This window comes from Amblyomma mixtum, chromosome 1, assembly GCF_055824585.1.
Source record: "Amblyomma mixtum isolate Tamu chromosome 1, ASM5582458v1, whole genome shotgun sequence".
NCBI classification, from domain to species: domain Eukaryota; kingdom Metazoa; phylum Arthropoda; class Arachnida; order Ixodida; family Ixodidae; genus Amblyomma; species Amblyomma mixtum.
Window position 1 is genome coordinate 307,076,940 of NC_143012.1, and position 23,769 is coordinate 307,100,708.

Consider the following 23,769-nt stretch of genomic DNA (forward strand, 5'->3'; position numbering starts at 1 on the left):
ACTCCTCCAGTTGGCGGCGTCACGCGGGCATGGAGTGAAAAATAAAACTATCTCCCCTGCCGCCTGGCGAGTCAGAGTTGAAGTGCGTTTCATTCAAGCAACATGGGATACTCAACAAAGCAGCAGGTCTACTGCCGGGCGTTCTACCGCTATTTGTGAGTCGCGCGCGGGCGCATCTGGCGCCGCGCCTCTCTCTCCCCTTTCATTTCACTTCTTTTCTGTTCATTTTCGTTCGTATAAACGTGTCAGCGGTAACGAAACCTTCACCGCGAGTTAAAACTCGCTGCTGCTGAGAACGCGCATAACATGCTGCCTGCTCGTGCTTTGTGTTTGTTTCTAGGCTTCATTAATCTCAAACATGTCTTCAGCGCCTGACGCTTAAGTTTTCGTTTTTAGTTTTCGTGTCACATTCCACGTGTCCTTTCTCATATGTGCCTGTTTTCGCTTTTGCTTTGTCCTTCAAGCTTGTGAGCGACCATTTAAGAGGTAGACATCAATGCTGATTAAACTACGGAAGAGTGCGTAATATGCTGCGCGTTAATTGAAACTGAAAATGGATTTTTGCCCGCTTTCGCCTATATATATGTTCATTCTATCCGGACCGTCGATCGACAAGCCAAATCTAGAACCACTCGCGCGCTCCTTCGACTCCTCCAACTCACGAGCTGCAGAGATACGAAGGCGCGTTGTGAGAAAACCTTTCGTGCCTGTCAGTTTCGTCTTCCCTTGCCCTCCAAGCGCTCACTGCGCTAACCACGCATGGATCTTTTTTTTTTTTTTTTTGCTCGAGTTCTGCGCATCTGCCGAGCGCAGTCACGGCTTATCTGGGCCACGCGCCCTCTGTTCCGAGTTGCGCATCAGTCTCCTCTTCGTTCCGCGCAGCTGCGCGCGCCGACAACGCATCATTATTATTCTCTTTTTGAGTCGCGTACGCGGTCACGCGGCGGGGACACCCCGGCGCTTCCTCCGCACGCCCGGCGCCGCGAAATGACTCGTCTACGCGCGTGCGATTCTGCCGGCGAGATCGCGCGCCGCCCGTCTATCTCCTCGGAAAAACACCTCCTGCTCTGGCGCCTGGCACAAGTTCAATAGCTGCCTGGGGTTTTCTGTCCTTGAGGGTGACGTCACACGGTCACACCATCGGCCGCCAGGTCGTGGGCTTCTAAAAAGGAAGCCGCTGTGCCGCGCGCACAACCCTGCAATTTCAGTTCGCCTACTTGCCGGCACGTAAAGTGAACCGCGCAGCCGGCGGCGGCGGTGATTTTTGTTTCGTTTTTAGTCTAGTAGAGGGAGAGGAGGTCGTAATCGTGTCTGCCGCGTTGGCTGCTGCTCCGCATCCTTTCCGGCGCTCTCGTACTACGACATCACTTTCATCGGTTTCGCGTATTCTGCGCAAAGCATTTCGGCCACTGCGCGGAAGCTTTCTTCGAAACCGTTATGATAACCAACAGCAAGTGTGTCGCCACTCGTTAAAGCAAGTATGTTTAACCATGAACATGTCTTTTCTTGCTGTGGTTGCCAATTAGCAGAATGCCTCTCGTTCCACACCGTTTTTGCCCGAGTAGCTGAAATGCAGATTGAATCTCGCTCACTGACTGACCTCGGCAAGTGAACCGAAACCGAAACCTGAAGGCGCACCTAGCGGTTGCCAATGAAAGCGAATTATTCAATATTCCCTCCCCCCTACGCAAAGTATTCTGCTACGGCTGGCATCGAAGCGAAGTTGCGTGTTGTGGTTGCTGTGTCGCGTGGCTAGTGTCGTCCATCATGAGTTCTCCGCATTCGGTAAAAGAGAACGCATCACGGTTGTGCTAAATAGGATTTATTGTCACTCGTATGGTCGCCGATAGCATACGTGTTTAGCTCTTCGTGCTTCGCCTAAGCCTAGTCGGTTCGCAGCGCCTATCGATTCATTAAACTAAGGATATTCTGGTATTCTCGCATCAGACATGGTACTGCAGATTTTATTAGTCTGTTGGTCAACGTAGTACACAGTGGGAGAGCTACTGCCGCCGGCACCTAACGTGCCTTTTGCATTTCCGCCTGTGTAGCCTACGTACGGAGCACATGAAGGTCCGCGAGATACGTAGCAGCAGAAACCGCAGCATGCATTTGTGTCGTCCGGGCGCTGAACTTACTGCCGATTCGTTTCTCTTCCAAAGTGATGCTGTCCAATAAACAATTGCAGTTAGATGGGCTCCATATTTGGGTAAGTTAGTTTAGCATCAACAGTCACTGAGCCGTTGCACGCTTGTTTGATTGGCGTGTTTTTTTCTTTGTCACGGTTTAAACTTGCGTTGTGTGTGCGTGTCAGCGGGCCGGCGTTACGTGAAAGTGACGTTATACGTCGTGTTACGACATCGAGAGCTACACGTGCGGCGCACTTCCCCGTTCCTAGAAGCAGTCGCAGAAAACTCGCTTACATTGTGATGTGGATTCGCCTTCGCGGAGAACAATTGTGCACTGAGCGTTGCCGTCTACATTTGCGTACTTACTTACGTCACTTTCGCTGCACGAAGCTGCTCGTTTGTGATCTCCCGCACCCTTTCTCGTTGAAATCGGCACTGTCGTTCCGAAAACGCAAAACGTATGTTACGTCCACGCCAGATCGGCATCGTGGAAAGCGAATCCGAGATAACGATGCTGTCCGAATGCATGTACTGTTGGCGGAGCTACTCGCAGTGATACCAGAAATTGTGCTTCGCCTCGCATGTGCTCACATGGACGCTGTTAACGCGCTCGTGCTAGCATGGTCATGTGCAACTCGTTCACATTCCTTCGTGTTCGAGGGCTTACACGCACAAGCAAAGCGCGGTAGGACCCACGCCTCGTGAAGTCCCTTCGCCTGCTTTTCACGCGGCTTCGTGAGCGTCACATTTTGTGACAATGCCTGACGAGGCTGGCATGTTACTCGCTTGCTGACTGGCTGTTCTGCCTGTTTGTGTTGTGTGTCCAGTACTCACGTTTGCTCATTTGGAGTCCATAACACCCACAACTTCTCTCCTCCGATCTCTCCTTTTTTCTTCGCGTGGCTGCCTATCCGCGTGGCTTCTTCAAATGCTAGAATTCTGCGAAAAAAGTAAGACTTTGCAAATGGAATTGCACCATTCTTTCTTGTATGTTCATGTAGTCTAACTGCATCCCACTGGCCGCTGTGCCCTTTGCATCACTCTATTATTTGGCCGTTACAGTTTGTATTGCCGTCATTGTTCTGCGTGAAATACTAGCACTTATGGTCAAATCTGCTGCGTTTCTCACCACTAGAAAACAGCGGTGGCCGACGTTCAAAGGAATGCAGTCGGATCCCCAGGGGCTAATTCAATTGTGTGGTACGTTTTCTGCCAATGACCACTGCGTCTCTCTCTCTCAAAATTTGCATTGCAGTAAGACCCGTTTCTCTCTTTTCTTTTTTTTCTCTGGCAGCTAGCCTATATGATCCTCTAACCACCGAAATTCAGGTCAAAGTTGTTGAGTATGTAAGTATCCTGGCTTGTGAATCTTTTAAGACATTGTCCCCTGTCTGCCCCCTTGAACTGATGGCACTTTTCTTCTATCTTGGGCATTCCAGTTGCAAAGGACAACACAGAGTGAAAATGCTTTTATTCTTTTGATATCTGATGACCAAGATGAGTTGACATGTAAGGTACGTTGCCTGCTTGAAAAAAAAAAAAAGCATGCTTGTCTGGCATCTGTCATGTATAGTTTCAGAGGCAGCCTGAACTTTTAGTACTTTCTAGTTTGTCGGCGCATTTGTCGGCAAATTTTTCACTATGCTTATGTTTTAGCGGCTCTAAGCTATGGGAAGACAGTTTTGCATTCATTTGTTGCTGTCGGGCTTCTCTGTGTACTTGAGGACAGCTCTCTGTGGCTCTACAGTAGAAGCTACGAGCATGAGGCTATGGCTTCCTCAAGTGTGCCATTCTCATGCACCAGAGCCAGCTAAATCTGTTTTGAACATGACAGCTCAGACTTGTAGCTTGTACTGCCGAGCCATAAAAAATTGATCCTTATTATAACGACTTCTTTCCAGCAGCTGATAGTTCACGGTAATAAAGTGTGTTACACTTTATATTCTTCCTTCGTAAGGCATCAATTAAATGAAACTGCGGGTTGTTCAGTACTTGAAAGCATGGGCTAGGAATGCTCTTGCTTTACCACGGATCTAACCTATGCTAAACTTATGTGTTTGCAGGTAGTAGGTGACAGAGTTCTAGAGGAGCCAGCCAAGCTTTTGGTGAGTTGCTATGAGCGTTGTAAAGCCACTAGCGTTGAATGCTAACTTGCTCCAAACAGCTGTAACATGATCCATTTTTCATTGTCTCGTAGGTCTCGAGCAATAGCTTCAGCTGCGCATTGTCTGAACGGCGGCCCATTTCTCTGGATGACATACATCACGTGCGTAACATTTGCAGTGAACATTTGCATCACTCGTATTCCCTGCAAATTTTTATGATGCCTAGGCACAGTTGTGCGTGCGTGCAGTTTGGGGCCATACTAACTACAGCGTGTTGGGTTTAATGTATTAATTTTGTAAGGTTAATGCAGCTAAGTTTCTTTGTCGAGCACCATATACCACTGGGCTACAGATTACGGAGTGTTTTATGCCTCTGTCTGAAAAGGCTTTGTTCCTTTTAACACATTTAATTATGACAACACGGATCTTTTGACCTCCGCCTGTGTGAAACTTTCACATTGTGTATGTAAGGTCATCTTTTCACTTTATATTCACATTTTGCGGAGTGACTTGCTGGTTATAATTTGCAAAGAATCTAAGTGTTGGACCTCGTTGAGATTGCTGGCCAATTCTGAGATCTGAGCCCCTGCTTTCTCTTCTTTGCTGTGCAGGATCATCGAGAAGAAGTCAGTCGCCTGATAGGCTCCGTGCTTCACTCGCTGCTGTGTGTGCCGGTGCTGCACCCAAAGTACACTGACCGTGTTGTCATGCTACCCTGCGTGGTCAACAAGACTAATGGCAAGGAGTAGGTGTCTTCTCTAAATTGTCTCGAGGGCACGTTAAACCTTTATGTGACATGTTGCCTGAATGAGACAGCTTTAGTTTAGCACTCTAAATTTAGATTTTTTGTTATGAATAAGTGTCACAGGAAAGGTACATAGATAACATTGTCCTTGCAATTACTACAGCTCACCAGCTTTAATTTCTTTTTCTTGTCTCTCTCTATTGATATTGAGTTGCTGGATTTTATGGGCTGAAGCAATGCTGTGGGCATAGGGGTGTACAATAGTTGAGTGGCTTCATGTCAATTTCAAGGACGTGATTCTTGAGATATGCACCTAAATTCCTGCACTTGGGGATCCTTGCATTACGTGCCTTTAGAAGAAATGCAGCTGGAATCAAAACCTGCGAACTTGAACTTTGTGGCTGAATGTCGTACGCACTGGACCACTGCGGCAGCTTTTATCTTTCTGTAGGCACTGGTGATGATAGGTTCAGTATGTTTTTTTCAGCATGAAAGAAAAAAAACCAGTGCAGGAAACAACTGGATTGTCAAAAGCTAGTCTTCTTAACATGGGTATTGGTGCAGACGTCCAGATGCTAAACTGAAATTTCCGGAGCCCTTCACTACGGCGTCTCTCATAGCCTCAGTCGCTTTGAGACGTTAAACCCCATAAACCAAATCAAACTTCAAGCACTGCCTTGAAGGATTACGGAGTTTTACCCTGGAATCGTACAAGCATTTTGCATTAATTTCTGCCAGCTTATGCTGCATGATGGTGTATGCGTAGCTCCTGAGTTCAGTCTGCTTTACCTCTTTTTGACCTTATAAAGTAATTTCTTTTTTCTTCTTTTTGCAGCTTTACAAAACGTGATGAAGCCGTGGTGCGCGAGTGCTTCCAGTGCATCACGCCTTGCCTTCTCAAGACAACTGCTTACGAAGAGGAGCGTAGGCTCAGGGAAGAGTGCCAGGTATTGTTGCTCGCAGCATGTTTATTGTTGTTTGGGAAGCTGGCCTGCATCCATTGTTGTTCGGCGCCTTCCCATTCATTGCACTGTCGCACCTGACAAAGACTGGCACCACAATGTCTCAAGGCCTGGTTGCTTTTGACTTCCTTGCAGTCGCTCCTGACAGTGGCCAAGAACCTCTTCACACACCTTGGTAGGTCCTTCTTTCTTTCACTTATTTGCTCTATTTCGTTTGTATGCCACTCTGGTGTTCCATCCATTTTAGTGTGCTCTCTGGGTGGTCAATTTGTTGCTTACATTCGTGCTTTGTCTTTGCGTTTATAAATAAATTGTGAGGCCGTCGGCACTGATATTTGTTTTCCATGTTTCTACCTGTATTGATAACTCCATCAGTACACATCGATAACCCCCCCTGCAATCTAATGCCCAGATAAGGTTACTGTAGGTACTGTAATGAACAAATAAGCAAATAGAAAAAAAATTGTTCATCTTGGGAGTTATAGCGCTATGTGCTTTGCATTTGTTTTACTTTTGAATTCAGTGCAAACACTTGTGTAGTGGTCATTGTGCCTGAGCACTGCGTGCACTCACACTGTTGGGTTATTTTGCCGCAGTGCTTTTAAGGTTTTATCCAATCATTATAATGACCACCCCAACTGTGCTTAAGTTTGTGTGGTAGTTATCCGTATTGCAATGGGTACACCTATTCAGTTTTTAATAGTATCTGGATGTGTTTGTCATTTGTTTTTTTTTTTAGTTAGCTCTTCAGATCGCGGCTGTTTGTCTCGTTTTTTCTGATAGATTATTCTGTCCCGTCCATCACATCCAAGATAAGCTATGTCGTGGCACAATCCCTAATAACTTGTTTTTAACTATGCTGAGTTATCACAATTACCATTACTAGCTTGTTGGAATGGTTGGTTGGAAGACAGTGTGTAAAGGTTTTATTAAATTAATCGCAGCAGAAAATTAGAATTTGCTGTTATGTTTGCTGTTGGTTTTTAGACATTGGATCGAGGATATAAGCTTTGTTAGACCATATTATATACCTCGTAGATTTCTATGTAGCATAGACTATGAAGCGTGCTGTTAGGCAGAGGGGTTCAGATTAACTTCCAACCGCGTGTGGTCATCTAAGGGCATCAAAATTGTTTGTCCATCTTCTTTTCATTCAAAGAAACCAAAACAGTGTGTTGTTTGTTGCAGGTCTGAGGTGCTTGCTGTGTGTTTGTGTGTGCCCTTTTGTGTTGCATTTTGCTGGCAATGCGTTGTGTGCCAGTATGCAAGTTATGGACTACTTTCAACACACCATATCTGCATAACTTGTACTGTGCATTAAAACTATGCATTTATTTAAACCCCTAGTGCTAGCCTAACCAAGATCTTACTGAGTTTATTTGCCAAATAACCCAGTGGATTATGTATACCCTTTTGTATAAGGAGAGCTGCAATCATCACTGGAAATTTGTGTGACCTTTGCAATTTAAAAGCTGCTACCACTATTAACTGGGCTCTCCCTTTTTAAAGTGTGCTTGCATCTGGAACTATGACTAAGTGCAGATTTGGTTTCACAGCTTACTGAGGTGTATATTTTATTTGTTTTGTTGCAGATGACGTGACGGTCCTGCTGAGAGAAATTATGGCTGATGCGCGCAAGCTCACTAAAGCAGAAAGGTGCTCATTACATTTGTTATTGTCTTGTTAATGCATGTCTGCATGCACAATTGTTTAACGGCTAACATAGGCGGGAGTTGATATTCCTGAGCTCAATTCATTGCATGTTCTTGCGCACGACTTGCCCGGTTTCAACAAAAGTGAGAGGCCCTGGTAATTGACCGTTCTTTTTGTATGCACTGTCTTAGTTTTGCTGACGTGCTTGAAAAGCAATTAGTCATTAGCACTCACTTTAGTTCATCCATGTGGCCACCTTTCTTGGAAACTTTGTAGTTAAGGAAGAAACTTTGTAGTTAAGGAAGAATTCATCCTGCTCTTCAGCTTGAACCTAGGAACCTGTATAGAATTCCTTGGTAACTGTAGAGCTTTGTTCAGGTGGATGCTACTGGGTAACCCTGTCCTTTGCCAGTGGCGGGAACTGGCAAAGGACAGGGTTAATTGGAGAGACATGGGAGAGGCCTTTGCCCTGCAGTGGGTGTAGTCAGGCTGATGATGATGATGATGATGATGATGATGATGAATTTACTCCTTGAATTGAAGTGCACTACACATTGAAGGTTTTCCCTGATTACAGTGGACATGCTTAAAGGGCCTATGAAGCAGTTATTGTTTTCTATACTCAGTATGTTTTTTTTGCTTGTTTTTGTGTTGCCCTGTTTCAGGTGTTCTCTCTTCCTGCTGGACAAAGAGCAGAATGAGCTGGTTGCCAAAGTGTTTGACGGACACGTGGCAGAAGATGGCTCTGAGGTCAGTTCCTATAATGCTGCATTGTGATTGGCTGGCTGAGGATGGAGCATGTTGCTGCATGCCTCCTGTGTGGCGCAGTTTCTTTGCCCGTGGTGCTTGCCAAGTGCGAAAAGCTTGAAGATAGAATTCCAAAGCATAGATTTAATGAAACTGAAGAGGGAGTTGCAGTGAAGCTTAATTGCCATCCGTCACTGGGAGGAAAGTTCAGAATATTGGTGATGAATTTCAGAGCGAAGAAGGCGGCCAACTGGACTCTAGAGATGAGAAATTTGATGTGTGGAATGATTGAGTCTTGAATGTGTACAGTTGCGGAAGTTTTCGTATGGCAGGAATGTTGTGGATGATGTAGCCATGTTTCTATGCTAATCTAACCTCTTCTGATGCACATACTCTCAGTGACCAGATAGCCTGGCAGTGCGTTTTACTTCAGGCCTTTTCATGTCTTAAACACCTGATTTCAAGCATTTCTAGCCCGGTACCCTTTTGTACAGTTCCCGTGGAAAGACGTTTGGGTATTAATTTATTTTGGGAAATCTCATGGTGCCCATTTTTCCATAGTTGAAGTCTGAGGGCAGTTTATTCAAAGCCTTGTTTCTTTGGTACATTGTCTCAGTTTTTCCCATTGTCCATTTTGTTCATTGCAGTCAATGACAGAAGTCCGGATCCCTGCTGACCAAGGCATTGCAGGCCATGTTGCCACAAGTGGTATGTAGGATTTTCAGATATTCCAGCCTTGTTTGTTAGAGTGCCGCCTTTATGAGATCAATTCATTTAATATGATGTGGCACACTTTAAAGGGGCACTAAAGGGAAATATTAAACTAAGCAAGACGGATAGATTACTCCTCGGAAACACTACCAATGTTTTTTCTACGCGGAACGGTGGCTGCATTGCAGAGAAAACTGCAAATGAAAGTCCCAAAACCCTTCCACATTCAAAGTACCTGCGAAAAATGAACAGTTGGAGGTGCCACTTCTAAAAACTGCAAACATGATGAAAACCAAATGTCAGCAGATCAGGGGTCATAGCAGCAGGGCACAAATGTAGGCCGCCTTTACCCCCCATTATTTTGATTGGGGCTCTCCGCTGCATTGCGTGCATCTACATTTCATTGTACCGCACACGTATGATAGAAATAGGCTTCATGAGTGTGAAAGGAACTACATGAAGTTACCCGAGGGCAGCTGCAGACTGCAGAACAAACTGCTGATCGCGCTCATGCATGTATACATCGGGCCTTCGGTGCGTTGTGTGCTGCCGTGAAGTGTACACTTAAGCTTCGAGGATTTCGGAAAGTATGTGAGCAGCAGTCGCGCTCCAACATATTTCATGCAGGACCACATCTAAGTGAAAAATTGCACTCGCATATCTTATGAAATGGCGTGCTGTGCTGTTGATTAGCACGTGTCTGTTGACTAACTTTGCAGTAAAAAATATGATCGCAGACAACCCTTGTGATTAAATCTGCTTTGGGTGTTGTGATTTCTACGTTCATCAACTGCTCCCTATGGGTTGTAAGCAGAAATGAACCAGGGGGTGTGTTCTGCCCAGCTGCCATCTGTAACCTTCTGGCTGTAGTAGCTGTCAGTAGGGGATGCATGGATAATTTTGGCGATGGTGCGTAAGCTGGTTGAATGTTATTCTCAAGGAAAACCCTGCCTCGCATGCTGGCACCTCATGTACTGCGTGCATGATGACCTGCGGTGGGAAACTTTTTTCTTTAATAAGCCGTATGAGAGATGATGGTTCATGCATGTGGTACTTCTCAGATATTTTTCAGCGCATCTAAAAGCATGTTTGCCTTTCCACTGTGCAGAAAACAGGGAAGACAATGCGCTCGCATAGCGCTTCACACGCTGATGACATGCATACATGCGCATGTCTGTATGAGCATGTTCTAAAAGTAAAGAAATAAATGCTTTGCAGTTTTATAATGCCTGCAGCCCGCACAAAGTAGCTGATTCGACAGCTGAAATGGGAATGAAACTTCCTCACGAGCCATGTAGCTGGCACACACAGCTTGAAAGCCGTTGTTAGCTTGAATGCCCAGAGTGCGAGGCAAAAGATAAGGCGTTCGTGTCTACGACTGCCCTTTCTCTCCAGTGCCTGTCTTGCGCTGTTTTAATTACGAGGCCCTTTGCACTGTTGGCTATGCTTGCTGTGCTGCTTTTATCGTATTTTGACGGTAATTGCCCATCTAGATGGCCAAATAGCATTCCTCCAAAAGCTCACGAATTCATCACTTGTCACTGCTGCACGAATCATCAAGTGGTGGTGCCACGTGTACCTCACTTTTACACACTTTTCTTGCTAATGAAAGCATTGCTTTGTTTTCAGTAAAAATGATACATTTGCTGTCAGGTGACCCTAACCTATCCATCTAGCCTGGCATGTTATTTCCCCTTAGTGTCCTTTTAAAACATGCTCTCTGTGTTGTGGGTCACCAGTAGGTGACGTGTAGTCATGCTGTAGGCCGCAAATTGTGAGTCATGCGATAAAGTTGTCAAGCAGCTCAGATTTTTAAAAGCCTATGGAAAGCCTGCATGCCAGTCGCTATTGCCATCTCTTGGCGGTTCAGAGAAAATGGCTACAGCAGTTGTTCACTGAGAGGTCATGCCATACTTGAGAAAATTTAAAGGTGGTCCACCGGTGGGTCACGACTCATAGGGATTAGGGCTCCGATAATCGCTGCAGTGAACGTGTTGCGTGACAGTTCTCATTCTCACTCTCCTTTGAAAATTTTTTCTACCACTTTTGCCGTCGTCACAAGCCAATTGGTGCAGCATGTTGGTCAAAGCAAACTAAGCTTAAAAAAGTCTACGCAAGACTAAGGATTGCACTGGACTAACGACTGACATTTTATTGAATGACTGTACTTTTGTGGTAAGGTTACTTTGGAGCCTGTCTTTCAATAAAACTCCAGTTATTAGTCCAGCAATTGTCCGGCACACTTTTTTGTGTTGCATCTTTCTAGTAACTGGCTTTCTGAAACCTGCTGTCACCAGGACCTATATACAATGAAATCAAAAAGAAAAATCTGCATTCACATCAAATTAGGATGTTTGTGGCAGTGTGCTTATATGTGTGCACTTATTTCAGTCCTGTCCTCAAAGATTTCTTAATCTTATCTGCCGACAGTCATAATGTTTACTCTTAATTCTTTAGACTGCAACTGGATGTACTATAACCTCAGTCCAAGCACTGTGGGCTCCAATGCATATGTGGTTATTTCTTCCTGGTTTCATTGAATGCTGTCTTTTCTCTTTCAGGAGAGCTACTAAACATTATTGATGCCTATGCTCATCCTCTATTCTACCGCAAAATGGATGAAACAACAGGCTTCAGAACAAGGTAAGCCATTAAATCAAGCTAAATTGCTGATTGTTTTTCACTATTCAATATTCAGGTTGCATAAAGTGAATAGTGCTCCCAACTTTTGATGGCATGCTATAAAACATTGTTAAAAGCTATTAAGGCAACTTAGCTACTTGCTTCAATTTTTAATTACTTGGGCTAGTATTGAAAGTTCATTGTTATATGTGTTTTAAATATTGAGTTGAGCCTCAAGCGTATGGCTTTTCTCAAGAGTTTATATTTCATGTTTTTTAAAGCTTTCGTGGTGGATTTTTTTAATGGATGTTTTGGGTCCACTGTGGTCTTTGTTAGTGAGTTTGAAGTGAAACCCTCTCACCCTTTTCACCCCTTGTATTTTTCTGCAGGAACATTCTATGCTTCCCAATTAAAGATGACTCTGGTGAGTTTCCGGCATTATGACTGCCGTTGTTTCTTTTTGTTGGACTCAGTTTGCATGGTGCTGAACATAAGGGGATGCAAAGAATTCAGCGTCTGGTGTTGCAGAGCTTCACTCTTAATTAAAAACAATGCACATTGTTGGATAAAACTGCTGAACAGAGCAATTGGAACTGAAGTACGTGAGCGACAAAATGCTGCAGTTGATGTTACTGCGTGTCCCACTGTGAGGCTTCATTCAGTTGCAGGAAGGTTTAACCTTGCCCAGTCTGTGCAGCAGTTTTTCTATCGTGGTGTTTTTTTCCACTTTGACATTTTATTTTTGCGAGGCATACTTTCTGTCAGAATGTGAGAGGGCATTGAGGTGTATTTCAACTGAAATTGAATTGCTGTAGAATAAGGTGTCTTTGACCTCTAGAGATGGGTCTTTTAGCGGTGCTTGGGAGCTGTTATTTTGATTTCAGCATGTAGAAATGAAGAATTGGCACTTTTGCAAAGCATTGCACTTGATATGCCTTACATGTTATTCTGGCCATCTTTGCTTTTTGTTTTCACTAGTGGGCAGTGCTAAGCAGATGTCATTAAGCTGAGCCATAGAAAAGCTTCTGTCACAATGAATACATTCAGGTCTTCTTTCAGGGTTTCCACCATAATGTCACAGATACAGTAAGTTGATGATGTCAGATTGTACAGTAGAGTGAGGGATGAACAAATGACTACACTGAAGGTACTTTTCATGAGAAGAAATGTGTCTGTATATGTCACAAGTATTGCTAAGCACAGCTTAGGGAATCTGAAGTCCCATTTCTAAAACCACACTGATGATGTACAGAATTGTAATTAGTGTCCATTTAAGGTATATTGCTTGCTGACCACAAAAATACTGTGGGGCATTTCCGTTTATGCAGCTTGCTAAACCGTCCATGTAAATGCATGATCCCTTGGAAGGTTTTACCATATTGTCAACGGTTACTTTTTAGAGGAGGAGAAGGAAAGGCAGTGAGGCTGAAGCTTTGTTTGGTGGTTTAAATGTGTAGTATCATTTTGGTTACCATTTGAATACAGCTGAACCCACTTATAATGGCCGCAATTAGATATATCATGAAAAAGGGCGTAACTAACATCAAAATATGTTTAATATATTTAATTTCATTGGTGCTTTGCAGTGTCTTGGTCGTACAAAGCACCAGGGTATGCCCTTGCCCTTGGGAGAGGTTGCACAAATACATGAAAGTGTGCCAGCTTGACTCCTTTGTCCTCTCTATGTTTCACCTCTGGCAATCTCATGAGATTTGTTTTCTACCTTTTTGCCTTGGCAGGAGTAATTGGTGTGGCGGAACTGTGCAATAAAATAAATGGCAAGTTCTTCACCCTGTTCGACGAAGAGATGGCGAAGGCATTCTCTATATACTGTGGCATCAGCATCATGCATGTAAGTAAAAAAAAAAGGATAAAACGCATGTGGTACTTTGCACAACTTTTTGTACATGTATACTGGTGTACATGCTGTTTTGTTTGTTCTCGATAACTTTTCGTAGTGTACTTTCGCTCTTTGAAGTTATATCACATAGGTCACTTAAACTGGTACCTGCACTAGTTTGAAGGCTTCCATCTGCATTTGTTTTCCAGAGTCTGATGTGGAAGAAGGTGCGGGATGCGCAGCACCGGAGCAAGCTCTCCAACGAGCTCATGATGTATCATATGCTGGTGAGTGTTGAAAACGATAGGTGCAGAACAAAAAACGGAATTTCGTTTCCTGTTCTGTGGCTCGCAACTAGTCACGTCACCGGCTTCATTTAATGGTGCCAATTTTGCAGGTGTCCAGTGAGGATGTGAAGCAGTTGGTGAACAGTGAGGTGCCTCCGCTGACGTCATTCAGTCCAGACTTTGCAAAGTTTTCTTTCACGCCACGCATTATTCCAGAAAGGACTACACTAGTAGTGAGTATCTGAGCAATTGTTCCTGGGTTTTGGGAATGTTGGTGCTCCACCCATTCCTGCTTTCAGCACTAAGCTGAGTTGTTTGAGGAAAAGAATAGCACCCTAATCTTCCTCCTAAGCAAAATGAAAGCAGTGTCCTTTCACGGGTTTACTGTTCATAAGACTTTGAGGTTTTTATATAGGGACAGAATGAGCCAATATTAGAGGTTCTTAGGTCTTGATAAAAGCCTCAGTTTAATAAAGCTAATTGTTACTTATTTATTTTTCAAGCAGAAATGTCGTCTCTTACACAATTCCATGCTTCTGTAGTGCATTTGCATCTGTTCTCTTGGAGAGCAAGGTCTATGAGATTCTGTATGCGTCCAATTGTGCCCTTTGATTGACACAATGTCACCGTGCAGTCATTCTGAGCAGCAAACACAGCTCTCCCGTAGCATTATGCATGACCTTCATGACCAATAGGGAAGTATCAAAAGACCCTGATGAAACACATGCTGTACCTGAGATGTCATGTAAGGTGTGCAATTGTTCCAGATGTACTTAGCTTTGTTATCTTGCAAAGATAAGGTGCTCTTTTGCCTTCATGAGCACAAGGGTGTTCAGCACACCTCGTGGGAATTGTTTACAAACAAGCATGGCACAGTTTTTCTTTTTTTCTTGCGTGCTGTGAGCAGTGGGGAGTGGCGACTGATAACCGCCATCTCTCCTTCTCTCTGCAGGTTGTGATAGCCATGTTTGAGGACCTTGGCTTTATCAGCAGATTCAAGATCCCCAGGGACTCACTGGCCAAGTAAGGCCTGCCTCTGCACTATTGTTCAAGTGTGTTATTGTTGACACGACACTGTTATTGAAAAAAGAAAGGGCAGCTTTTCCGGGTCAGTGACGCTAACACGCTGTATTGATGTACGTGGAGAGCGGTGATGGGAATTTGGTTCAAAGGGAGGAAACTTTGTGGGCTGGGCACACTTGACGCTTATGCATCCATCTCTACACCACATCGCCTCTGCGTTGTGCTTCTTACCATGCTTCTTACTCTTGCCATTTCTTTTAACACACACTGTCTCACCTCAGCCCAACCCAGATGATGTGTCTTGCAAGGAATGCTAGGCGAAAAGGGTGCATATAATTTTCTTCCCCTTGCAAAAGATGACAGAAGCCAACAGCCACAGAAACCAAGGGGCGCAGGGGATTTTTTTTAAATTAATTTATTTATTTTGTGGTGTTTATCAATTTAGAATATTGCTGAATATGTCATCGCTTAAAGCTAATTGATTAGAAAAGCAGAAGAAAAAACAACCGCATGCCGCCGGTGGGATCCGAACCCATGACCTCCGAATTGCGCGTCCGGTGCTCTACCGCTGAGCTACGGCGACGGCTGTCAAACCTTCTGCTTTCGGGGGTATTTATGTTTACAAGTAACCTAACCTTGAGAGTGTTCATCAGCGCCACCCAAGAAGGGAACATGAGTGGCGCTGATGAACACTCTCAAGGTTAGGTTACTTGTAAACATAAATACCCCCGAAAGCAGAAGGTTTGACAGCCGTCGCCGTAGCTCAGCGGTAGAGCACCGGACGCGTAATTCGGAGGTCGTGGGTTCGGATCCCACCGGCGGCATGTGGTTGTTTTTTCTTCTGCTTTTCTAATCAATTAGCTTTAAGCGATGACATATTCAGCAATATTCTAAATTGATAAACACCACAAAATAAATACATTAATTAAAAAATAAAATCCCCTGTGCCCCTTGGTTTCTGTGGCTGTTGGCTTCTGTCATATTTATAACGAGCCCCTCATTCCCCTTCCTTGTTTGCTTCCTTGCAAAAGATGTTAGTTTGTGCAAAAAATTTACATTGTATCTGTGACCACTACTGTGTGTATGTGGCAGTGTTTGGCACTTCGGTAGCATAATCCATGGGACTGAAACATTGCTACGCTGCTGCGATCCCTTTATGTCGGTACAGTCTCTTTAGCAGAGCTCCTCGTATATTTCCAGATTTGTGCTGATGGTGAAGAAGGGATACCGGGACCCTCCATACCACAACTGGATGCATGCATTTGCTGTAGCCCACTTCTGCTATCTGCTCCTCAAGAATCTCTCTCTCATCGGGCCTTACCTCACGTGAGTGCTGCTCGCGTGTTTCCCTTTCACTGGCAGCCTTAATCTTATCTTCGACGCAAGTCCTGACCTTGTTTATTTCCACAAAGCCACAAGTCGGAGTGGCAACCGTTAGGTGTTTTGTGATACAACTCCCTTACACGTTGCTGTCCATATGCTGTCTTGGCTTTCAGAAGTGCAGTCCTGTGAATGCATTGAGGAAGTGACATGTATTACTGTCGGCTAGCCTACACCCCTCAGTATGCTATTGTCTGTAACTTCGATAAACGATTTTAGCATCTTTTCTTTTTATATATTTGCAGAGAGCTGGAAGGTCTTTCACTGTTCGTGGCATGCCTTTGCCATGATCTTGACCACCGAGGCACAAACAACTCGTTCCAGCTCACATCCGTAAGTTCCTATCCTGGTATTCTCTAGCACATACACAGGTAAACAGGGCTTGAATATTCTCACAGCCAAAATGGTAGCATCCCTCCTTCATCATCATCATCAGCCTGACTACACCCACTGCAGGGCAAAGGCCTCTCCCATGTCTCTCCAATTAACCATGTCTTTTGCTAGTTGCTGCCACTGTATCCCCGCAAACTTCTTCATCTCATCCGCCCACCTAACTTTCTGCCGTCCCCTGCTACGTTTGCTTTCTCTTGGAATCCACTCCGTTACCCTTAAGGACCAGCGGTTATCTTGCCTTCGCATTACATGCCCTGCCCAAGCCCACTTCTTCCTCTTGATTTCAACTAGGATGTCATTAACCCGCGTTTGTTCCCTCACCCACTCTGCCCTCTTCTGATCTCTTAACGTTACACCTATCATTTTCCTTTCCATAGCTCGCTGCGTTGTTCTTAACTTAAGCTGAACCCTCTTTGTTAGCCTCCACGTTTCTGCCCCATAGGTGAGTACCGGTAGGTACAGCTGTTATATACTTTTCTCTTGAGGGATATTGGTAAGCTACCATTCATGATCTGAGAGAACCTGCCATACGCGCTCCACCCCATTCTTATTCTTCTAGTTATTTCCCTCTCATGATCCGGATCTCCGGTCACTACCTGCCCTAAGTAGACATATTCTCTTACTACTTCCAGCACCTCACTACCAATTGCGAACTGCTGTTCCCTTGCAAGGCTATTGAACATTACTTTGGTTTTCTGCATGTTAATTCTTAGCCCCACCGTTCTACTCTGCCTGTCTAGCTGATTGATCATGCTTTGCAATTCTTGTCCTGAGTGGCTTAGCAAGGCCATGTCATCAGCGAATCGCAAATTACTCAGGTATTCTCCATTAACTCTTATCCCCAACTCTTCCCATTCCAGTCCCCTGAATCCCTCCCTCCTTACTGCAGCCTTACACTACAAGGGCTATCTGTGCAGTTAATGCGGTGGAATGACTTTCTCATTAAAAGCCCACTACTCCTTGAGGGATTCCCCACGTGCTGTCGAGTGCAGAAGTGGCATAAAACACTCGTGGTTGCATGGCTCGCTGTTTTCGTGGCGCCTTTCAGTGCTTGTTCCAAGCTAGAGTGCCGCATGTCGAAACGAGTGAAATGACTTGCCTCGGGGTGAAAGCAGTTACCTCCTCGTCTGTCCGAACAGTACACTTTGCTGGAAGGTGGCGTAGCGGTCAAGTTTAACCGAAACACTGGTGTTACACACCACTTTTGCTTCCTACAGTATGCGGCCTGCATGTGGTTCCCTCTAGGAAGCATTTCAGTTTGGCCTGAATGCTTTGCAGTCAGTTGTTAGTGAAGAAAGCTCAAAGTGGTCTGACCGCGTGATTTATAATTCCATTTTCTTTCCGGTAGAAATCCATCCTGGCATCACTGTACAGTTCAGAAGGATCCGTCATGGAGGTGAGTGCAGTGCCTTTCACTGTTCCAGTTATAGGTGCACACTACTCGCAACTTGCTGCAGATGGCACTGTGCCACAGTCTTAACCTTTCTTTTCTTGTTCCATCCACAGCGCCACCACTTTGCCCAGGCAATGGCAATACTGAACACAGATGGCTGCAACATCTTTGAGAACCTCTCCAGACAGGCGAGTTCCTAAGCAAGGCCTCTTTTTGCCTATGTAGGCGTAATTTCCCTGGTGTGGTCGACTGCATTTAAACAAGTCAATTGTTAATTCTTTATCTTTGTAGACCTGACAAGGATGTAGCATTTTATTTCTTTTCTTGTACGAAATGTGTAGCGCATCCAGTACTTCCTTTTATAGATTGTGGGATTAGTTCAGCTTTCGTTCTGTCAGCTAAAAAATAGCGATATTTATGTCACCATTTTATCACACTACACTGTCTGAGAACTAATGCTCGTGGTCTCAAAAAAAGAGGCTGGAGTTTGCATGCTGATAAAGGCAGTACTCTTGAATCTTGGTTTATTCTGCTAGGATGAAACATCTAGCAGTTGGTCCTAGTATAAATTGAGTTTTCTCTGAATTTAAGTCACTGGAATTGCTTGTGCTCATTTTATCAGCTGTTTGGTCTGAAAGTTGCCAGGTCACTCAGGATTGACATCACGGATGCTTCTTGCAGGAGTATACGGACTGCTTGGACCAGATGCGTGACACCATCCTAGCCACGGACCTTGCTCACCACTTCCGAATTGTTCAAGAGCTCAAGCTGATGGTGGATGGTAGGTGTCGGCCTTGGTTTATTCCTCTGAATCTATTCTTATCACAACTTGCCACGACATCCCTGTAACTAACATTCAAACCTGTAAAAATTTAGTCCTCAACATGTGACCGTAACTAATCGCAGTAAATAACCAGGCTGCACTTGGCACATTATGGTCTGGTTGTTACTGTGCCGCGACTAATATTACTATTGCCACTGCATTTGGATGCTTTCATATATATTAAGCCCTTAATTAGAGCAAATGAGCAAGTGCTGCATTGAATTCTTGTTTTTATTTAATGTGATAGTATTAAAAGCCGGATCAGGAATAAAAGTATGGTGTTGGTCATAAAATTCTCTCATTGGCTGGAGAGAAAATGATGTCACCAAGCTGGATATAATTCCCATTGGCTCAACGGAAGTGATGTCACCAGAGCGGATAATTCCTATTGGTTGGAGGGAAGTGACACCACCAGACTGGGAGTGATGTCATTTCTGGTAAATGCATCAACATACTATCGCATTGCCAACACATAGCTTAATTAGCCGTTCCTGTGAATCTTTTACTTATTTGTCCCTTATTGGTTCCTTTGGTGCAGAGGGCTACAACTATGACAATCGCAAGCACCACAATCTTCTCACGAGCATGCTGGTCACGTGCTGTGATCTTTCGGACCAGACGAAAGACTGGAAGAGCTCCAAGAAGATCGCGGTAGGTGCATTGCTTGGGCCTATCTCTGCCGCGCTTCCAGTCAGAAAATTTCTCATGTCGGCTCCACTTTGTGGCGAGTGATGTCACGCCCCTCCCCCCCTGTTTCCTCCACAATTCTTGCTGTGGGGTTGGCAGCTTGTTAGTACATTGTTAGTGATGACTACAGTGAGCTAGAGGTTAGTTTGAAGCCGGAAGCGCTGGCTGTTGACAGGGACACTGGCATAGAATCAGTGGCGCTGATATGCTATTGATGCGCTACGATACGATGATCATGAAAAGCTTTGGTTTTCGCATGGAATTGCTCACTTTATTTTCGTAGCGGCAATGTGTTCGTGTAAATGCGGTACTTCTACAAAACAAATGAAATCGAAAACGTGATAACATGTGATAGCTTAAAATAAATAATTATCACATAAGAGCAGGCTGTAAAGTATTTCTGAGTGTTTCTTTTATAAAGAAACACTTCGTGCTTAGTAAGCATCCAGAGAGCATAGTCGGAACCGTGCCATCACCAACAACTGATATTGTAAAGACCCTGATATATACTAACGATTTTTACTGGTCCGAGCTGCTTTACTACAGAGAGGTTCTGGCTGTACACTGATGTTTACATCTGTGTTGTTTGACCTTGTGCTGTCAGTGTGTTATCTCTCCTGTCTTGATAAGGTATCTCTACTGCCACCTACTGTTATGCACCTTGGCATATTAGTCTTGCCAGGTAGTGTGCTGCCTTGGTCTGTGCATCATTGTTTGGCTCACCCAGGATCTGATTAGTATTATCACTTCATCTTGTGCTCTCAACTCAATTGCTTTTGTGTTGGTTAGATTGTTAGAGATAGTGAGCAGTGCGTAATAGGCTTCTCTGCCCCTTGGAAGTAATTATCTGCTTGTCAACACAATGCATGCACCAGCTTCTCAGCTCCTGAGAATGTGTTGCCTCCTGCACTTATATATATAGTAGTGGTTATTCCTCGCATTTAGCCGTTGTGTGTTTGTCTGTTTTTTTCTGAAGCCGGTTTTGTGGCAGGCTGCTCACTTGCCTACCGGGTGGTGGATAACTTGCCTATATATATATATATATATATATATATATATATATATATATATATATATATATATATATATATATATATATATATATATATATATCAATTAGTATCAATTAGCATTAAGCGATAACATATTCAGTAATATTCTAAATTGATCAACACCACAAATTAAATAAATGAATTAAAAAAAAAAGTCCCCTGTGCCCCTTGGTTTCTGTGGATGTTGGCTTCTGTCATATATATATATATATATATATATATATATATATATATATATATATATATATAGGGTGTTTCACCTAAGACTTTACACAATTTTTGAAAATGGGCTTTTTGAGTTAGAAGCGTGCTTTTTCGTCACAGCATTGTGAGCTGTGTAGTATATCAGAATACAGCTAAGACGTGCTAACTAGCAGGCTGGACACTGTAACCGAAGGGAAAACCAAACTGCTAGCGCACCTAATTTGCATTTGCCCTAACTACACGATTCGACCCATCGTCTTTTTTTCGTCCGTTTGCATTGAAAAGAAATCATACTCTGTTGGTGCCAGGTCTTGCACGCATTTCTTGACGTAATGCATACAGCTTGATGTAGAAATGAAACTCTAGGTTCGCTTTTTTAGGCCTGAAAAAACTAGGAGGTCATGTTGGTTAGGTTTTGTGGAGTGAGCGTGATGAAACCGAAGCGAAAATATGCATAGAAACACAAAATTTATGTGCCAGCAGGACTGTTCGATGCACGTACTCACCTACAAGGTGGAACAGACATTTTTGTCAGCCCTGCTTTGCACTGAAGGAGCCGTGTCGTACATAAGTGGCCCCAAGGAGGGCCTTCACACTGATCTTCGCACCACTGGCTTACACACTGCAGAAATGAACCTTACTGATCAACAGCTTTGGTGACGAGTATCTTGGCAGAACACGAGCTTCCGAGAGGCTGTTGCTAGAACTGGCATGTCTGAATCTCATTACGGTAATTTCCATTGCAAGTATTTTGCTCTCTGCTTCCTTTGTCATTGAATGTTTTGCTGAATGAAGCTTTTAAGGAGATTTAAAATGCAAGCTTGGTCCTAGAATCTCTCTTGAAACAGTTGAGGCACATTCAGACTGGCAAGCCACTGATGGTAAGCAGTTGGTTTTAATTGATTTGGTACGCACACTGAGCCGCATACCAAATCCTGAGTGATAGTAGCAAACAGTAGCAACAGGTTGCACAATGTCTACAACTTGCATGCATTATTTACAGTCACACAGTTTGACTTTATACTCCCATTTGTCTTTTAAGAGGCAGAAACATGATGTATAAGGGCTTGTTTTTTTTCTTGCTTGAAATGTGCAGGAGCTCATCTACAACGAGTTCTTTTCCCAAGGGGACTTGGAGAAAGCAATGGGAGTCAAGCCAAGTGAGATGATGGACCGAGAGAAGGCGTACATCCCGGAGCTACAGATCCACTTCATCCAGACCATCGTGAAGCCCATCTTTGAGTGAGTGTTTGCACTAGTACTCGAATGTAGCCATTTTTTTTGTGCACTGTTGGAGTTCTGGTAACCCTTGAATTTTCATGACACCATTGGAGGAGACATGCTAGAGGCCTATGTACTATGCGATGTCAGTGCACATTAAGAACCCCAGGCGGTCGAAATTATTTGCAGCCTTACATTGCAGTGTCCCTCATAGCCCGAGTCACTATGGGATGTTAAACACCTTAAAACCAAACCAAGCCATCTTACGGACAATTTGAAATGACAGTGCAGTCTCGTAAAAGCCATGTGTGTCTGAACATGGACATTTTTATTAATCTCTACTTGTTGAAATGAAAAATGGTTAACCATGACACTGTTCCTGCCTGGCACAAGCAATACTTTACTTGCCTCCAAGTCAAACCTCGATAAAACGAACTCAATTATTACGAATTTTTGGCTATATCGAACTTCCTAAATATTTTTATTGAATGCATGCAATTTGTACTTCATATATTGAATGCGGTTAGCTGTATAACAGATATAACGGAACTACTCAGTGCTGGTGTGTGCCTACTGGACAGCAGGCATCAGGCTTCACTGCACTACACAGGTGACTGGTGGTGGTGTGGCAAGCATTCGTGCCAAGGTTCGCACTTTTATTTCATACTGGTGTTCCTATCACGCTCTCGCTAACAACACCACAGAAGATATAGCGGCTTGGAGAGGTTGATGCCTCTCGCACCCATCGACAGCACCCAGGAAATAGCGGTGCGGACGGTTGTAGCCCAGCGATGAAAAAGGCATAGCTTTCGTTCTGACAAACCATTTCCCATGCAGTGCGGCTGTAATGCGGGAAAGCCACCCTATTTGACACTTTACTGTGTTGCGTGTTGGCAGCGCTGTGCGGGGAAGCCAACCTAACTGGCGCTCAGTTTTTGCGGTTTTCAGATTTGCCGCGAGCGCCTTCGAAACAATGCTGAATTTGGAGGTCTCCCTGTTTCTCTAGTAAGGATCACCTTGGTGAATCAAGGCTTGTCAGTAGTGCGTCATGCTGAGTTTTGAAGCAGGTGTGGTAATGTCAAAAATGAACTGCTGACGCCATGTTGAGTATTCATCACAAAGCTCTACCTTTGAACTTTTGCGTGGCTTTTTCATTCGATGTAGTAAGAGTATTGTGCTTCATTTTGGCAAGTGGTAGCTTTGATGGTCCCAACACTGCTAACAATTCAGCACATTGTTAGTCATGGTGTATTGATTTGCATTGTGGAAAAAAAGTTGTGTACTGCTGTTATAGTCCCGTAGAGTACTGGATACCAATAGATTGCAAAATCCTCTCGAACATTTCTTTCTTGATGTTGCTTTTGTGTGTTTTACCTAAGACAGGCGCGTCTTTAATTGTGACAATGCCTCTCTGTAGCGATGTGCTTGATTACATAGTCTTAAAGAAGGGGAGCACTTCAGTGCTTACTGAACTGCAGAGATGCATTCTCAGGTCCCACCCGTGCTTGCAATGACTTATTTTTATACTTGTAGCCAAAGACAAGTCACAGGAATTCCATGATTGTCTTGGGCATTTTGAGAGTTTTGGGAATGCAGACTGTATTGCAAAAGAGCTGCCTTAAATTACTGCAAGTTATGAGATTCTTCTTTGCGTTTCATAATGACTTTGAAAAAATGGCGGATGATTTAACATGGTTAGGCCGAATGCGAATTATGCGCGTTGGCATAAAACATGCCCAGCTGTGTAGAACTTACTGTGAAAGTATTAGTAAAATCCGTGGAAGTACTACGA

General features: G+C 44.1%; 1 protein-coding gene and 1 non-coding gene across 5 annotated transcripts in view; one reads left to right on the top strand and one right to left on the bottom strand.

The window, feature by feature from the left end:
* LOC149372330 (cGMP-dependent 3',5'-cyclic phosphodiesterase-like) overlaps positions 1 to 23,769 on the top strand; it is a 27,520-nt gene continuing 3,751 nt past the window's right edge. The window contains exons 1-25 of one of the 4 annotated variants that reach the window (XM_089566795.1): positions 1 to 155; positions 3,265 to 3,329; positions 3,424 to 3,476; positions 3,569 to 3,643; positions 4,193 to 4,234; positions 4,327 to 4,395; positions 4,846 to 4,979; positions 5,815 to 5,926; positions 6,077 to 6,116; positions 7,534 to 7,597; positions 8,260 to 8,344; positions 8,989 to 9,049; positions 11,614 to 11,695; positions 12,064 to 12,098; positions 13,414 to 13,526; positions 13,724 to 13,801; positions 13,912 to 14,034; positions 14,754 to 14,824; positions 16,025 to 16,150; positions 16,450 to 16,537; positions 17,946 to 17,993; positions 18,104 to 18,178; positions 18,672 to 18,771; positions 19,352 to 19,464; positions 21,853 to 21,998. In XM_089566795.1, the coding sequence (XP_089422921.1) occupies positions 103 to 155; positions 3,265 to 3,329; positions 3,424 to 3,476; positions 3,569 to 3,643; positions 4,193 to 4,234; positions 4,327 to 4,395; positions 4,846 to 4,979; positions 5,815 to 5,926; positions 6,077 to 6,116; positions 7,534 to 7,597; positions 8,260 to 8,344; positions 8,989 to 9,049; positions 11,614 to 11,695; positions 12,064 to 12,098; positions 13,414 to 13,526; positions 13,724 to 13,801; positions 13,912 to 14,034; positions 14,754 to 14,824; positions 16,025 to 16,150; positions 16,450 to 16,537; positions 17,946 to 17,993; positions 18,104 to 18,178; positions 18,672 to 18,771; positions 19,352 to 19,464; positions 21,853 to 21,998 (2,051 nt within the window). In that variant the 5' untranslated portion in view covers positions 1 to 102. Of the gene's footprint in view, positions 156 to 193; positions 1,479 to 1,802; positions 2,210 to 2,235; positions 3,080 to 3,264; positions 3,330 to 3,423; positions 3,477 to 3,568; positions 3,644 to 4,192; positions 4,235 to 4,326; positions 4,396 to 4,845; positions 4,980 to 5,814; positions 5,927 to 6,076; positions 6,117 to 7,533; positions 7,598 to 8,259; positions 8,345 to 8,988; positions 9,050 to 11,613; positions 11,696 to 12,063; positions 12,099 to 13,413; positions 13,527 to 13,723; positions 13,802 to 13,911; positions 14,035 to 14,753; positions 14,825 to 16,024; positions 16,151 to 16,449; positions 16,538 to 17,945; positions 17,994 to 18,103; positions 18,179 to 18,671; positions 18,772 to 19,351; positions 19,465 to 21,852; positions 21,999 to 23,769 lie in introns of those variants that run through there. The other 3 variants (XM_089566797.1, XM_089566796.1, XM_089566798.1) reach the window with 3 other exon arrangements.
* TRNAA-CGC (transfer RNA alanine (anticodon CGC)) lies at positions 15,336 to 15,407 on the bottom strand. Its single transcript has one exon. It is a non-coding gene; the product is annotated as a tRNA-Ala (tRNA).